Source organism: Dromiciops gliroides, chromosome 3 (genome assembly GCF_019393635.1).
Source record: "Dromiciops gliroides isolate mDroGli1 chromosome 3, mDroGli1.pri, whole genome shotgun sequence".
NCBI classification, from domain to species: domain Eukaryota; kingdom Metazoa; phylum Chordata; class Mammalia; order Microbiotheria; family Microbiotheriidae; genus Dromiciops; species Dromiciops gliroides.
The window spans coordinates 419,390,817-419,407,509 of record NC_057863.1 but is presented as its reverse complement, the minus strand read 5'-3'; the positions used below and the strand labels follow the sequence as shown (position 1 = coordinate 419,407,509).

The 16,693-nt window shown below is 37.0% G+C and overlaps 2 protein-coding genes across 4 annotated transcripts in view; one reads left to right on the top strand and one right to left on the bottom strand.

Moving 5' to 3' along the window:
* Positions 1-3,273: 3,273 nt before the first annotated feature.
* ORMDL1 (ORMDL sphingolipid biosynthesis regulator 1) lies at positions 3,274-16,389 on the bottom strand. The gene is made up of 4 exons (XM_043993297.1): positions 16,168-16,389; positions 14,505-14,685; positions 10,789-10,940; positions 3,274-4,611 (listed from the first exon to the last, which is right to left on the bottom strand). The coding sequence occupies exons 2-4, from the start codon at positions 14,676-14,678 to the stop codon at positions 4,476-4,478; spliced, it is 462 nt and encodes a 153-aa protein (XP_043849232.1). The 5' UTR covers positions 14,679-14,685; positions 16,168-16,389; the 3' UTR covers positions 3,274-4,475.
* A 120-nt stretch (positions 16,390-16,509) lies between these two features.
* Positions 16,510-16,693, top strand: part of PMS1 (PMS1 homolog 1, mismatch repair system component) — a 142,586-nt gene continuing 142,402 nt past the window's right edge. The window contains exon 1 of one of the 3 annotated variants that reach the window (XM_043993294.1): positions 16,510-16,620. The gene's annotated coding sequence lies outside the window, so the exon portion shown is untranslated. Of the gene's footprint in view, position 16,693 lies in introns of all 3 variants that reach the window. The other 2 variants (XM_043993293.1, XM_043993295.1) reach the window with 2 other exon arrangements.

Sequence of the window (16,693 nt, the reverse complement as noted above, 5' to 3'; positions counted from 1 at the left end):
TCTCACCCACTGCCCCTGGGTAAGTGGGTGTGAGTGGGCCGATGGATGCCCCCCCCCTCTTTGGCTGAGGGGGGGTGGGGAAAATACTCGGTGAGAACGCTCCGGAAATTGACAAACGCTATACAAAACCAGGGCCTCTCATTTGTTTTATAACAAAGTAATTGGCGGGGTGGGGTAGAGAAGCTAATGTAGATTAAACTTTAATACCTGCCATGTGTATCTTTGGGGTTTTTTCGCCTCTAACCGCTACAGGGGAATAATGTGCCCCTCTCTCTTGTGTCCCGGACCCCATTCCTTCCCGCTGTTTCTTGGCCCTTTACTCTGGTTTCTTTGGATCATTTTCGACCTTTTCCTCTTAGCTTTCAGGCTTCCCTCTTCAGAGGGATAAACAAGTAAGTCTCCTTTCGATAGACTTGCCTTTTCGATCTAATGCCCTTTCTCCTTTCACTTTTGTGGACAAATTTCTTGAGATTATCACTGACTCCATTTCCTCCTTTACCACAAAATCTGTAGCTCTTATCCGCCGACTGAAACTACTCATGGCAGCAAAACGATCTTTGAGCACGCAGGTCATCCTGTCACTACCTAATGACCAAATTCTGGTCCTCTCAGTTCTCAGCCTGACTTTTAAGTAGCATTTGACACTAACAGCCTCCTCTCCCCTGGCCTTGCTTCCTCTTCAATTTTAGGTATTCTATCATTAACCCTGTTCTCTCCCTTTTCAAGAAATCAAATGCTACCAGTTTTTCAATTCTTATTTTGATGACTCCAAAATCTCTAGCCCTGTAATTTCACAATGATTTTTCAGTCCTTTATTCCAGCAGTGCACAAGATTATCTGCTCTGACCATCCTTCACTACATAGCATTACTTCAGTTTATCTCTAACAGAATAAGTCTCCTTAACTTCCTAACTCCCCCCACAATTGTACTAAGAACACCGCTATTCAAAAAGACCTGTGGGCAATTTTTTTATAAGTACATATATATAATAGACTACCCATGCACTAGACACCTGGCAGATGTCAGTATTTTTTCAGGAAGGGTTATCTGTGGAGCTGGAGAATTCTCAAGTATAACTTATCTGACAAGACATCTTATAATCTTTTATTAATGCTTCATTGTGAATGGCATCAAAATTACAGACTGCTTTATTTTCTCACTATATTTTGGCTAATCAAAACTATGGGCATTAGGTTTACTAATTATTTCAAAATCGGTGCAATTGTTAATGAAAAGATACTTTATTCTCTTTCTTCTGTGTCTATTCCCTTAGAAAAACTAACCCTCCATTTTCCACATTCCCAAAGGAGTGAAGCTGTGTAGAGACTGGAAGCCCCATTTTAGGATTAAAAAAAAAAATAGGTTAAATACCAACAACACAGTTACATGTTATAGTTGTCTTTCGACAATATGCTGAAACATCCAGACATGCAGGGTCAATATCATTATTACGTGCTCAAGTTAGCTATCACTCCAAGGACAGAACAAAACCAAATGATTATTTTTGGACTGAATTATAGAACAGACTAGAAAGTGGCATCATTTTTCTCTATTGGGGGTGCTAAGTGAAGGATATGAGAATTTGGGAGTCAAGGTTACACCTTCTGTCCTTGACAACACTTAGACACCTTTAGAAAGGATGCAGGTTCTCTAAAACTTAGCTCTATCTTCATGCAGATCATCAGTTTAATAAATGAGCTTGTGCAACAAAAACAGTTCTTTACATGGCTATTTAATTCAACTGGTAAAACATTAATTAGGTCTAAATATTGAAGGCTTAATCTTTACTGCCATTGCCTAGATTCAACCAGAACGCCGATTTCCAGGCCCTATGCCTTTTCTACTTACTTTACACCATTTCCTGACAAAAATTGCCATTGGTTTCCATCAAGGTCACCAATAACAATAATCCTATCTCCCAGAAAAAGGGCAAAAAATAAGCCGTTAAAGTTCATAAAGCACTCTCCCCACAACTTTGAAAGCTGCATGCAAATGTTCATCATCTCCATTTTAAATATGAGGAAACGATAAGGGTCAGAAAGGTGAATGACTTCCGTGTGTCAATGGTCTCACAGCTAATGAGTCAGTCAAAGCCTCCCAAGTCAAGCACTGTAATGAGCAAAGGAATGTGGAGGAATAATAGAAACAAAGGGGAAGGAGGTTTACAGCTCACACGGGCTAAGGTTCTGAGATCAATTCTTTTATGACTGGCCCAGCCACTTTGAGATAACTGGTACTGTAGAGTCCCTTTAGGATGGTTGGGCAGGGACAAGAGTAAAAAGATGGTCCAGTTGGTTGGTGTGGAAGAAAGTTATAGCAGAAGGTAGCTATTTTGTAGGATTATTGTGGACATACATAGCAACCACTGATTTATTTTCTTGAGACCAGGCTCTCCAGTTGGATGATCTATGTAGTTCACTATACTCGGAAAAAATTACTAACCACAGGGATAAGCAGATTAGAGTATTTAATGTGGGGAAAGGAGGCCTTGAATTGATGGAACAGGCTAATAGTAGAGGGGGGAAAGGGAGGAATTTTATCCTGTTATCTGTAAAGAACACAGACAGTTGTCTCAGGGCTCGTGATAACATAGATAGGCCAGTACCTATCTCAGCCTATATTTGGTAGTGGATGCAGTAATAAAAATATTAAAAACAACAAAAAACCTCCAATGTTCTAGATCATATTCAAAACCGATAATATGCTTTTTAAAATCTGCTTTTATGGAATAGAAAAACTATAGAAGCTTATAACAAAGGCAACATTTAAAATTTTAAAATTATGATATGAAAGGAAGTCAAGAAAGCCTGTCTTCAGTGCCAGACACTATCTTGGCACTATAGTACACAAAGGCTATGCAGGTGGGTGAGGAAATTTTTTGAATAAGACACTTTTTAAAAGAAATTCTGTAAGGAAGATCAAAAAGAATCTGATTTTACTTGTATGAATCAAAGCTTGATTTAAAATAAACTGGGAAAGACCATGATAAGGGTTATTTAGGAAAGGTTGAAGATAACTTTTACATGTGTTGAAATAATCTTACATCCATTTTTTAAAAAAAAATTTATTAAAGTAAAACACCCATTTTTTCTTAGTGTTTCAAATTGTGGGAAAAAGACATAAATATACAAAGTCAATTACACAACTGATTTCCATACTCAAGACTATCAATGGAAAACAACGATCTCCCCAAAAGAGACAGTTTAAAGATAGTATGGCTTTATTAGGATAAACTGATTTTTAAGTCGTCCAAAACTACTTTATAGAATTAATTTTAGTTTATTTTCCAAAAATCATTGAATTTTGGAATGTTTAATTTTTCAATAATTTATTTTCTGATGTTTGTAATAGCTAATTATCATTAACAAAAAGTTCTGAGGAAACCTCAATAAGGAATTAGGTGTATAAATTAGGGCCAGGAACCACAAACTCTAGTAACTAACTTAAAATAACCCTAAATTTACTTCCTTGACCACTTAAACTGATACGTATCTTGAAAGTAAAGTTAATAGGTAAAGTGGAGATGGAGAAAGGGAACTTTTTGGAAAATATAATCCTTTACTGCAAAGCTACAAAAAAAGAGATCCAGTGTTTAGTAGCTTACTTTGTACCATGGCTGGAGAAAGCTATCTTTTTACTAGACAACTAATTTCCTAACATTTATAGTTGTCTATCTAGTATTTAATTATGCTTCTCCAGATTAGAGATTTGAACCATTAAATGGTTCAACTAGATAATCAGAGAATTACACATTATACTTCAGACTGCTTTGAATCAAATTAGTTTTTTTCCAAAAATGATTAGCAGTCATTTTGAAAACAAAACAAAAACCCAGCAGAACTTTGCTTTGCCCAAAATTAATGTCTGAAGGCTCACTAGAAAGCTGCAGGAAGCCACACTGACACCTATTAAGAAGTACATCACCAAGGACACATCTGTCCTCTGATACATCCAGAACTGACCAGGTCTAGAAATAAAAACTGTAAGCCAGCAAAAACAAAAGAGTACATTTGTAAAACAAAATAGAGCTGTCTTAGCAATAGGACATTTGACCTTTGTATAGGATGATTCTGCTCCACATATAAATGTACTTCAGCTTGACTGTGACTGATTGGATAACTTCGTACATAGTGCCCTTTCATTATAAACTAAACTACTCCTATCCTCAAGACTCCTGTGTCGATGTGCAGAGCTTTTCTGCTCTCACTGTACTGTCAATCATTTGTGAGCGGGGCCTGCCCTGCTCTCTTGGAAAACTTCTGCAGAAATTTAGCAGACATGTTAAATACTTAGAGGCATCTCTTTAAAATCTGCTTTTTCAAATAGCATACAAATAAGTATTAGACCTTGAATGTAAAAACTTCCCATTGCACATTACAATGTAAACAGCATAGCATGCTACCTATTCCTTCCTTATAGAAAAAGCAGTAGCCACAAAGTTTTGGTCAGAATGGTTCAGTTTCACATTTTCAGTTTAGTACTTATTAATACCAAAAATCCGAACACCATGCAGTTGTGGCATTTTGGGAATTAGCACAGTCAGGAGAGAAGCTGTGTTTAAGATGAAGTGTGTAGGATCATACTTGGTGTAGAAACTTGCCAGAAAATATCTGTGGAAACAAAAAAAGATAAGGATTTTTTAAAAAGATAGCCATTTACGAGTTTTTCAATATGCAAAATAGAAGATAAGTTCACTGAAATAAAGTTTTAAAAAGTAGTCAAGTACAGTTACTTTGCTAGAACAAAAGAGGAAAAAAGTAAAACAAAAGACAATACTTTAGCAAAGTTCTGATGATTTAAGTTACATGAAAAATTTAGCTTTTGGATTCAGTTACTAAGACATGAACATTTTATGTTTACCTAAGTTATGTTAATGAATATTTACAGTGTTCAAAGAAAACAAAAACATTGCCTTTTGGATGTTCTCATCTGAGGTCTGGTATTGTAGCCAAACAGGTTCATAACCAGTTAAACAGGAAAAATGAAAAATACTTGTAAATTCCAGCTGTTTTGCTTAAATGTAAACATTTGGATTCAAATGAACAACCCTGGTTTTTGTGAAATTAAAAAAAAGTTCTGATAACACCACCTACTACTACATACATGTGTTGGAATGAAGCCTAACTAGCTGCAAAAAAGTGTTCAGACTCATATTAAAAAGGCAAAGAATTCTGTCCCCCTGTGATTATAACTGGGTAGGCAGTTTCTTGTGTGGACAGATAATTTCTAATCTATTCAGATGGGTAAGCACAAAATGTATTGTTAACATCTTTCTTTCTAACCCACTGCTTTCATTCTTAAATTCTGCTTCATGAGCTACTCATGACAGTAGATAAGTTTCCAGGTACACAATTATAACTAAGCAATTACTTAGTTTGCTATCCACAATATTTTTAGAACTATCTGGATGAAAGAAAGTAGACAGTTAATTGATGTAATTGTTTACACACATAAACAGTGCAATTAGAATAGCAGAACATCACAAAAGAAACTGAAGATATTTAAGAACATTACAGAAGAGAATGCCAAAAATCTGTATCATGATTGATGAAGCATCTATAATTTCTTTTTCTTTTGGTGGGCAATGAGGGTTAAGTGATTTGCCTAGGGTCACACAGCTAGTAAGTGTCAAATGTCTGAGGCTGGATTTGAACTCAGGTCTTCCTGAATCCAGGGCCGGTGCTTTATCCACTGTGCCAACTTAGCTGCCCGAAGCATCAATAATTTCTAAGAAAAGCACTGTACTGATTTATCTCCAGTGCATAGTTCAATCAACTCCTGGAAAGGTAATATTATTTGCTACTTTAAGATAACTGTTGTCAACCACAGCAGAGTTTATTTTCTTTTTTCTTTTATTCTAATTGGATTTGCGTGTGACAGGGTGTAATTCATATATATAAATTTTCTTTTGCCGCGCAAAAGAAAAGTGACTTGCCAAGGGTCACATAGATAAGCAGAGTTTATTTTCAATACATTACTGTCTACACATTAAATAATTGTGGTTTTGATAATGAATATTTAAAAGCAAATTTAAACTTGCATTTTGTTCTGGTGTTAGAGAAAAAAGTTTAGAATAGCTATAAAGTTGTTAGAAAAATTTTCTAAAATGTATCGCTTGGCACTGTTTAAATCATTAACTGTTCTTATTACATGATGATTCAATATGTGAAGTAAAACAAATTAATTATTTAAAAATATTTCTACATAAAATGTATTCTGCTTATCACAAATCTAATAATAAATCAGACCAACCTAGCAACTGTAGGAAATAACTTGAAATTGAAATTATTAAAACAGGTTAAGTACTGGTAATGGAAATGAATAGCATGTGGTTTACAAGCCACTACTGCTGGATAATGAATGGGTTTATCCTTTGAAGGTTGCATATGTAGATTTCCTGTTCTTCTTCTGGTTTGTTAAAGAGATTAACATTAATTTCTTGGAAGACTGCTTTAATGATTGATAGTCTTAAAGAATTTTCATTACTTTCACCTGCATTGCAGTCAAGATCAATTGATACTCATAATGCAAAAATTAAACTGTTAAGAGCTTTGGAAAATTTAAAGATTGGTATTGGAAAGCATTAATCTCAAATTAAATATCTGATTAAGTCATAAGCTTAAAAACATTCCATTTAATAAGAATAATACATTTAATGCTCTTCCTTGGAATATTTAATAGAAAATATAATTCAACACATGAATTTACATATTTTATCAGAGAGGCACAATGAAAGCATCTTGATTTATTAGAGTTGAACTTGAAGAACTTCACTTATGGGTATAGGTAAAAACCTATCATTTAAATGAAAATTTGTAAGGAAATGCATTTAAACAATTTTGGGGATTTTGTAAATAATAACAGAATAAAATAGTGTTCAGTGTTCTAATTTCTGCAACTATACAAAAACCTAAAAATTGCAATCATGAGTGATAAAGCTGAAAGATATTTCAGGCTAATGAAAATAATTTATACAAGAGGAAGAAATAGTTTAATAGTAGACCACGTATCAGATTCTTGATAATAAATTGGGAAAAGAGTGGACTAGAATGCAAATCCTTATGTCAAATCATGGTTAAAACTACAACCTCAGACTGGCTATGGATAAAAGAGTATGGCAAGAATTGATGAAAGTATTCAGGAATCAAATGACTATATGGAATCTATGATTAAAGAATGTTGTATATTTTATTATTTTTAATCGGACACTACATATCCTATGTATCAGTACAATTTGTAATGCCTTATTTAAGTATACATATACTTCCTTTCTAGAGAGCTAGTTGTTAAACCTTTACTGTACACCATTATTCATTCTGTAATTTAAAACCATTCTCACTTAATACTTTCTTACACTTGAAGACCATTATTTTTGCTTCCTTCTCTTGCCCTTCTTTCATGCCATACAAAAACAGGATACTATTTACATATGTCCTATCAATACTTCTGTGTATATAAGAGTTTTATACATCAGTAGTTATTGATCTTTTTGGAGCTCTAACATCCCATTATGTCATTTCAAGTCATACTTTTGAAAGGTGTTAGCTTACATCTTAAAATAATTAAAATAAAAATAAGAATTTCATGATGCCTTTTTAGAAAACTAAAAATGCTAGGGCAATGTGGAAAAAATGTGGCAAATCCTACTGCCTCACATGGAACGTAGTATGGCATGATAGAAAAGGCAGTGGACTGGGAATCAAGAACCTTAGGCTCTGTCACCAATTAGCTGTAATATTCTAGGCAAGTCTCAATTTCCCTGATGCTCTAATTTCTTCATCTAGAAAATGTGGAAGAAACACTTTGAAGAATGTAAAGCACAACAATAACAACATTTGCAAGTGGCTTCACAATAGATTTTAATTAATACTTGTAGCACATTCTTTTTGGTTTTTTTGGTGAGGCAATTGGGGTTAAGTGACTTGCCCAGGGTCACATAGCTAGTAAGTGTCAAGCATCTGAGACCGTATTTGAACTCAGGTACTCCTGACTCCAGGGTCGATGCTCTACCCACTGCGACACCTAGCTGCCCCAGTACATTCTTTTTAAAACATGAGGGTTTCGTAAATTATTAGAATGCAGGTACACAACAGCTGCCTTATTGTTGTGTGCATCCATACAACATTAAGGTCTTTATCTCCTTGAGGGAAAGAAGACTAAAATGGACATTTTTTTTTTTACAAAGGACTATTAATATATTAGATAGAAGAGGAGCTATATGATATGAACATATTTCCACAAACCATTATGCTTTCATGTCTGCTCTTCAAGTCCTAACCATTTTTGGGTCCAAGTTCAAGTCCTATCACCTAAATGAAGCCCCGCCCTCAACTAATCTAGCTTACAATTATCTTTCTTTATCTAATTTCACACTTAAAGGCTACACAAACCATACCATTTGGTACTATTATCATTAACATTTACTGAGAGCCTACTAAGTATTAGGCAGTTTGTCCATATGGTACAATAGAGATGCAAAGAAGACATAAGAGGTATAACTTTTAAGGGACTTACAATCAAGTTGGGGAAAAAAGATATAATACAAAACCTACAATGTAGCAACACTGAAGAGGAAAACCAAATTGATGAGAGAAAAATCTCAAGTACTGAAGAAATCAGTACTCATTGTTGAATGATACAGATAGATGTAATGATAGTTCAGAAGAGAGCGTAAACTCTGAATGCTGAGCTCATAGGATCATAGCTTTTGCACTGACAGGGACCTTAGAAACCAGAGTCGAACTCCCTCATTTTACAGATTAAGAAACCAAGGCACAGAAAGGTTAAGCAACTGTTGCAGAGTCACTTAGCTATTAAGTGTATGATGCAGGAGGCCAAAAGTTCAATGTACTACACCACCTATGTGGTTAACAAAGGCAAGACCTTGAAGGAAGCATATATTCATTCTCTCCTTCCTTTAAGTTCCTATAAAGCGTCCTTTATATCACTTATACACTTGTCCAGGCATATTTCTGAGATATTTCGGGTTCGGTTCCAAACCAAGGGAATAAGTCAATAAAGTGAATACTGCAAGAAAGTGAGCCACACGAATATTTTGGTTTCCCCGCACATATAAAAGTGGTTTACACTATACTATAGTGTGTGTGTATATATGTATATACTGAGGTAAAAATTATTTGTGGTAAAGATTAATATCGAAAGTTTTAGCTGAATCATTTGGGAGGGGCCACACCTGACCCACCCTGAGATTGTGCATGCTGCTGAGCATGTGTGCAGTAGTAGTATGTCTAAAAGTACATACCTTAATTAAAAAATACTTTATTGTTAAAAAAAATACTATCATCTGAGCCTTCAATGAGCTGTTATCTTTTTGCCAGTGGAAGGTTTTGCTTCAACATCGATGGCTGCTGATTGAGCAGGGCAGTGACTACTGAAGGTTGAGGTGGCTATGGCAATTTCTTAAAACAATACAATGAAGCTTACCACATCATTGATCGTTCCTTTCACTTGAACACTTAGAGGCCATTGTAGGATTATTAACTGGCCTAATTTCAATATATTGTGTCTTGGAGAATAGGAAGGCCCAAGGAGAGGGAGAAAAACAGGGAACATCCTGTCTGTGGAGTCAGAATACACTCAATATTTATCAATTTAGTTCACCATCTTAGATGGGTGCAGTTCATGGCATCCAAAAACAATTACAATAGTCATCAATCACTGATAAGATCACTGATTCCATATCACCATAAATATGGAACAGAGACATAATGTGAGTGCATGCTGTTGGAAAAATGATGTCAAAAGACTTGCTCAATGCAGGGTTGCCACAAATCTTCAATTTGTAAAAAGTACACTATCTTTAAAAGTTCAACAAAGGGGAACGCAATGAGGTGTACCTGTACACTTTTTTACATTATGTGAAAGCAGATTCTAGTAAAAAAGACCACAAGACTTGGAATCAGGAGGTCTGAATTGCAAAATCCCCCTCTAACCTGTACTAGCTATGTGGTCATGGACAAGGCATTTCACCTCTGAGCAGGGTCCTAATCAGTAAGATGGATGCAATATACTGTAAACCTCAAAGAGTTCTAATGGAGAGAGTGCTCTGTAAACATGAAAAGGCTAGAGTAATTATTATGATTATATGTCCTACTTCCCATACCCCAGTGGGGGCTCCCTGAGGGAAGGCACCATGTCTTATATCTGATACCCCAAAGAGGTTAGTACTGTGCCCTGAATAAGGTAGGTGCTCAAAAATAGATGCTGGCTGAATTCCACACAGGATAAATGGCATGGAAAAAAGGAATAGAGAAAACATGATAAAAAAAAAAGTCAAGTACGCCAATTTGGCTGGAGCAGGGATTTTGTGGAATGGAGCAGTAGCATGGTAAGATAAAAGGTGGAGGACCTTAAATGTCAAGCTAAAGAGCAGATTCTATCTCACAAACAGTGAATTTGTGCCTCAAGCATTGCCAGCTTCTTATCAGGGGTCGATACAAGCAAACAAATGTTTTAGGAATATTAATGGGAGGCAGGATGTGGGATAATCCCATTGGCTTGGATTTGCTTATTTTGTATGTATTTAAGTCCTCTCTTCTACAAGGGAAGAGAATTTGTCCTATACTTTTCTCATATCCCTACCAGTGCTTGGCACTGTGTTGTCCTAGGATGTTCTCTTAATGCTTGCTGCTATAGAATAGTATCATCATCCACCTGCTGAAATAAAGGTTCTCTTAACATTCCCATACCTACAAGAGTTCAAAAACAATTTCAGATTGATTCTTCCCTCTTTAAGCTTTCCTAAGCCCTGAGTTATTTCTACTTACAGAATTATTGGAGAAATTGTGAAGAACTTCCGTGAAGACGTAAACTGCACCCCATAGTCCAGTTGTTCCCAGTGAGTTAGCAGCCTGGCTTTACCCTGGTCAGGGGTTTCAAAAGGTGTTCCTTTTACTGCATGTAAAAATACATACATTCCCTAGAAAATAAAGGAAGTACATCACCAAAAAGCAACTTAATATTTATATTTTTAACATGAAAGAATGCAAAGAGTCAGTATGCATGTCTGTGTATTAACAACTTGAATGTTAAACTTTCATTATTATTGGAATGTTAAGACCAGACTGATGATAAACCATCAGTGATGCAGAAATAGTACCAAGAAAAAAACCAACACACACCAACGCCTTTTTCCTTTTCTGTTGTTGAACCATTATCAATCAACAAAAATTTATCATGCTGCTACTATGTGCCAGGCATTGTGGTAGGTACTGAAGCTATGACAAAAGTAAGCCCTGGGGAGCTTACATTCTACAACTAAAATACTAATTAAGTAGAATATGTAGAATTTCTAATCTTTTTCACATTCGGTATACATGTAGTTAGAAATGCAAGGATGCATTTTTAGCCACTGGCTTTCCACCAAAGTACCAGATTAGAAGAACTGATGGTACTTTTATGTTGAGCCAAATTTATTAAAAAAAAACAACAACAACAACAAAAAAAACATTTTGGGGCAGCTAGGTGGTGCAGTGGATAGAGCACTGGCCCTGGAGTCAGGAGTACCTGAGTTCAAATCTGGCCTCAGACACTTAACATTTACTAGCTGCGTGACCCTGGGCAAGTCACTTAACCCCAATTGCCTCACCAAAAAAAAAGAAAAAAATTTTCCCTAGTTACATGTAGTGACAATTTTTACCATACATTTTTAGGAAATTCTGAGTTCCAAATTTTCTTTCTCCCTCTCACCTCCTCCCTCCCTGAGACAGTAAGCAATTTATAGGTTATACATGTTCAGTCATGTAATGCATATTACCTTATGAGTCATGTAGTGAAAGACAGACCCAAATCTCTCTCTCTCTCTCTCTCACACACACACACACACACACACACACACACACACTCTCTCTCTCTCTCAAAAATAGTATGGCTTGATCTGCATTTAGACTCCATCAGTATCTGGGAGATAGCATTTTGTATCATGAGTTCTTTGGAATTGTCTTCAGGTAAATTTCTTAAAAAAAAAAAAGTTGCATGTACAAATATCCAATTAAAAAACCCAAAAAGGCTCAAATGCTTTTAACAGACACTTCTTTTAGACTATGTTAGAATGCTGGCTTTCCTCTAAAACAAATATAAATAGCCCAAGGCAATATGTAACTGTTTTCTCTTCACAACATTACACCAAAACCTGTTTTCCCTACCAAGCACTTCAGCAGTCATGATTGTTTGGGAGGAAAATAATTATAAATTAGTTTTTGCAAAAATTGGATTTACTACGTTCATATATATACATACACATATATAATGATACATATTATGATAGATGCATACCTAACATGTTGATATAATTATAGTTCACACTTATATTTTTACATACATCTTTTCATTTGATCCTGGACTCCTAATCCTATGATGTAAGTTGTTTATTCTTATGGCTTATTCCCACTTTAGAGATGAGAAGACTTAATAGCTTGTACTGAATAATCTGGCTCCAAGTCCAAAACACAGTTTGGTTACAAATATGTACAAATTCACAGTATCATCAACATTGTGTGTTGATCTACTGTGATGGACTCTATTCTTCTCACCAATGCAATAGTACAGAAGAGTTCCAGGGAACTCATGATAGAAGAGGATCTCCAAATCCAGGAAAAAAAAAAAGAACTGTGGAGTATAGATGCTGAATGAACCATACTATTTCTTTTGTCTTTGGTGCTGTTGTTTTTCTATTTTGAGGTTTTTTGTCATTGCTCTGATTTTTCTTATAATATGACTAATGCAGAAATATGTTTAATGTTATTATGTGTGTATATATGAATATATATGCATATGTTGACATAAATGAATATATATGCATATATATAGACATAAGTTTATATATATATATATAAATATACTAAAAAAACACTATATCAGATTACCTGCTGTCTAGGGGAGGGGGGAGGGAGGGAGAAAAATCTGAAATTGGAAAGCTTGTATAAACAAAAGTTGAGAACTATCTTTACATGTAACGGGAAAAAAAACACTTTATTACACATATTAAAAAACTATATAATAAGCTAGATTTGAGAAACTAAAAAAAAAAAACCAAAAAACCCCAAATATGTACAAATTCATTGGTAAAAGGACTTAAATGACAAAGAAACTACCTCTTTTAAGTTTAGAGGGAAAAAACAAATTGTTTGTAGTGTGTTTTTATATATGTACACACACACACACACACATATATAAACGTGCCAGAGTACATGCTAAAGAACTTAACCTAAATAGTCTTCCCCCTCAAAAAACATATTCCAATCTTTGCTTATGCTTATTCAGCAATTCAAAGGGACTTGATATCCAGCTGAGACTAAATGAATAACTTCATGACTCATTTTAAATAGTGCCAAGTAGGTGTGGTCTTGAAACTGGCAAAAAAAAACCACAGGAGTTGTCCTAGAATGAGTGACATGTACTTTTTCTGGAAGCCCTCTGATTGCTGCCATTACCTTTTCAAAACCCCCTTTACACTGCCATCTAAACACCCAGATGCACAAAGACACCCCTGTACCTGAAGTATTACATTATATATATATATACACAAGCATAACAGAATATTAACTATATTATTTACCTAAGTCCACTATTGAAGACATCAACTCATAATTACTTAAAACAAATAGGGCATGTACATTCTACAACTCTGGTAACAGAGACCTTTGGTACCAAAGGAACAAAAGACAGAATATGAGGCACAGTATATTGAGGCTCAATAAGTACTGATTAAATTTAATGTTTGAGCTAAGCTAATTCCATTTGTACTGATGTTTCTAATGGTAAGCTTTAGCATTGAACAAAAAGAAAATAATTACTGGAAATTTGCAGTGTATGGTATGAAGATTTAAAGATTTAAACTGAACTAAAAAACAAAAGGTAAAAAAAAGTGCCAGTTACCCTATGTCTAAGAAATTGAGTGCATTCTGGTTTATATTAAGATGTTTAAACACTTTATAATTGGTCTAACAATCTTTAGAAGTAAACTTTTAATCTATAAATTGGCTGGCCTTGGGATCACTATGCTAGAGGCAGGTTAGAAGTGTCTTGTTAATGAGGCCAAGATCATAGGTTAGATAGATTCCCATGTAAATCCAGTTAACTTTGTCTTGCCAAATTGTGTCCCAGTCCCAGTTAGCCACATTACAAAGGAGGGCTGCTGCAAGAGGGACTGGGTTACAGTGTATAAATGGATCATCACAAATCTAATACCATTACTGGAAAAATAACATCTGCCAATGGGCTTTCATGTATGAAAGATTATATGACAGTTTTAAATAATGTGCTAAATTCCACCTCTATAGACAATTTATAAAACACATTTTTGAACTGTATTTTCTAGCATATTCTTAAATTTTACTCTTCAAATTCTCTATGAATAGCTTACAAAATATAATTTATACAATAAAAATCTTTTCAAGTTTCCTGATTACTTTAAACTTCATTTTTGTTTTTACCCCCAATCCTTAATTTTGCAACATATTTTATGATGTGGCAAAGTTCTTACCAGATTATGTATAACATTTGTTAAGGTCCAAGCAACAGGAACACTGAAGAAGGGAATGCTGAGCAAGACAATATGAAGCAAACCAACTCCCAATGCATATGTCAGCCACATACCACGACTGTTCATTACCCTGGTATTTGGATTTACCTCACTGTGAGCAACTCCAACATTCATTTTTGCTCTGTAGGGAAGCAAGGAAGTGAAACAAAATTCTTATCATTGAAAAGATGAATAGATTATTTAAAACAACCCTACTGAAACACCAGGAAAGAAATAGGCACTGTCATTAACCAAAGTAGGGGGAAAATAGTAGAAAATACCTAGTATATGCAGACACTTATAATTTCTGTAAGGAACCTTTGTCAAATTAAAGTTCCCAAACTCAAATCCTTTTAAAAGCCTCCTCCCAAAGATTTCTTATATGACAATTAGAATAGAAAACATGCATGAATTTTCCTGATGTCTCAAATGGAGACAAATGTTTTTAAATAACTATCTCAAAGTGTTGTTGAGAGGAAGTAACAGTGGGCAAATTACACTTTTCAAAGTACTTAAGTCTTGAAACACCACTGCTACTTAGGGGAGAGAAAATTTTTGTTTCTTCGTCTTCTGGTAAAGTCAAACTTATTTGAAAAACATAAGTTGCGGCACCCCACGCTTATTTACTGCCTCTAAATATTCAGTAAGGTCAAAAACGTCCTTTTGTTCTCCCACGGGGCGGGAATAAAGGAATAAATGATTACCTTTCTCAGAATGCCTTTTTATATAAAAACAAGAAAAAAGCATCCCTTGAATGGTACTGTTAATAGAAATACCTCACTTATAACCTTAAGTTTTTTAGTAGTTCAAGAAAGGAAAGAAAAAAAGCAGAGTAGAGTCGACTTAAAAGAAAACACCTTTGGTAGTGCCGACTTGCACACCTCCCATTATCCCAGTGCTTTGGGAAATTAGTCAAGGTACAGAATCACAGAGTGAAAAGGGACCTCAGGGCATGCAGTCCAGCCTGCGTCTGATCAGGACGTCTCTACAACACACTCAAGTGGTCATCCAGCCTGTGCCTGAAGAAGTAGGCAAGATGTATCTTGATACTGCTGAGCCTAAAAGTTAGTTACAAACGTACTAAGGGACATTCCCTGCAATTCAATCCATGAAAATCTTGCCCTCCCTAAATCCTATCCTGTAAAATCTGTAGGATTCACTCCTACCAAAATGAGAAAACCTTCTCGAAACGCCAAAAAGGGCATTTCCCGCATTGGTCTGGGCAGCCCGAAGGCTACGCAGACAAAAAGATTAAAGGTTAAAGGTCGACACCCCCACCCTCCCTCCCCGCTCGCTCCGGGCTGCTCTCCCCGGCGGCTGCAAGCTCCCCTCTGCCCACTCGGAGCTCCGGGGAGCCTGGAGGAACCAGCTCCACAGAATAGGTCCCTGCGGGAAGTAGGAGCTGAGGTGCGGGGGAGGGACCGCGAGGGCCACGACAGGCTGGTCCAGGGCAGATCCTTTCCTCTCCCGCCCTGCGACAGCCTCGGTACCCAGGGACCGGCGCTGGGACGCGGATCGGGACCGTCACGGAGGGCGGAGGGACTCCGGGGCCCGTCTAGAACTCCCCCGCCCGGGGCTGGTGTCTTCCCGGCCCGGGTCCTCCCACCCCGCCGTAAGAACGTACCTCAAAACGGGCACCAAACAGGGGAAGGAGGTAGTGAGCGGCACCGACCGTTCCGGACCCGCCAAAGCACCGCGGCTCCGGCCAGACGCCGGGAGCCCGAGCCTGCTCTTCCCTCGGGCTAGAACGTCACCCGCGGAAGCCTTAAGAGCGGAACGGTGCGGCGGCCCGACTGACAGGCAGGCTTGCCAATCAGAACCTGCCCGGGAGCGCTGGAGGCGGATGTGAAGCTGAGGGAGGCTAGCTCCGCCTCCAGCGCTCCTGGGCTTCCTGGAGGCCCGCACCACCTCCTCGGGCCGAGGGAGGAGCCCGGCGTCCGTGAGCCGGGTCGGGGCGGTCCGAGAGGAGGCGGAGGCGGAGGCGGAGGCGGAGGCGGAGGCGGAGACCGAGATCTGGAGGAAGGGAGGAAGTAGAGGTTTACCGCCACTCGTTAGTAACCGGTGCCCAGAGGAGAAGGTATCATGTGACCAACGGGAATTTTTATTTTCTTGTCTGTGCTGCGCTCTTCTCTCCTATACCCTCCTGTGAG

Coding starts and splice junctions, on each gene's coding strand:
- ORMDL1 (XM_043993297.1), bottom strand. CDS start 14,678: ATGAATGTTGGAGTTGCTCACAGTGAGGTAAATCCAAATACCAGGGTA. Junction 10,941..14,504: donor CAAATGTTATACATAATCTG/GTAAGAACTTTG, acceptor TTTATTTTCTAG/GGAATGTATGTATTTTTACA. Junction 4,612..10,788: donor ACAATTTCTCCAATAATTCT/GTAAGTAGAAAT, acceptor TTGTTTCCACAG/ATATTTTCTGGCAAGTTTCT.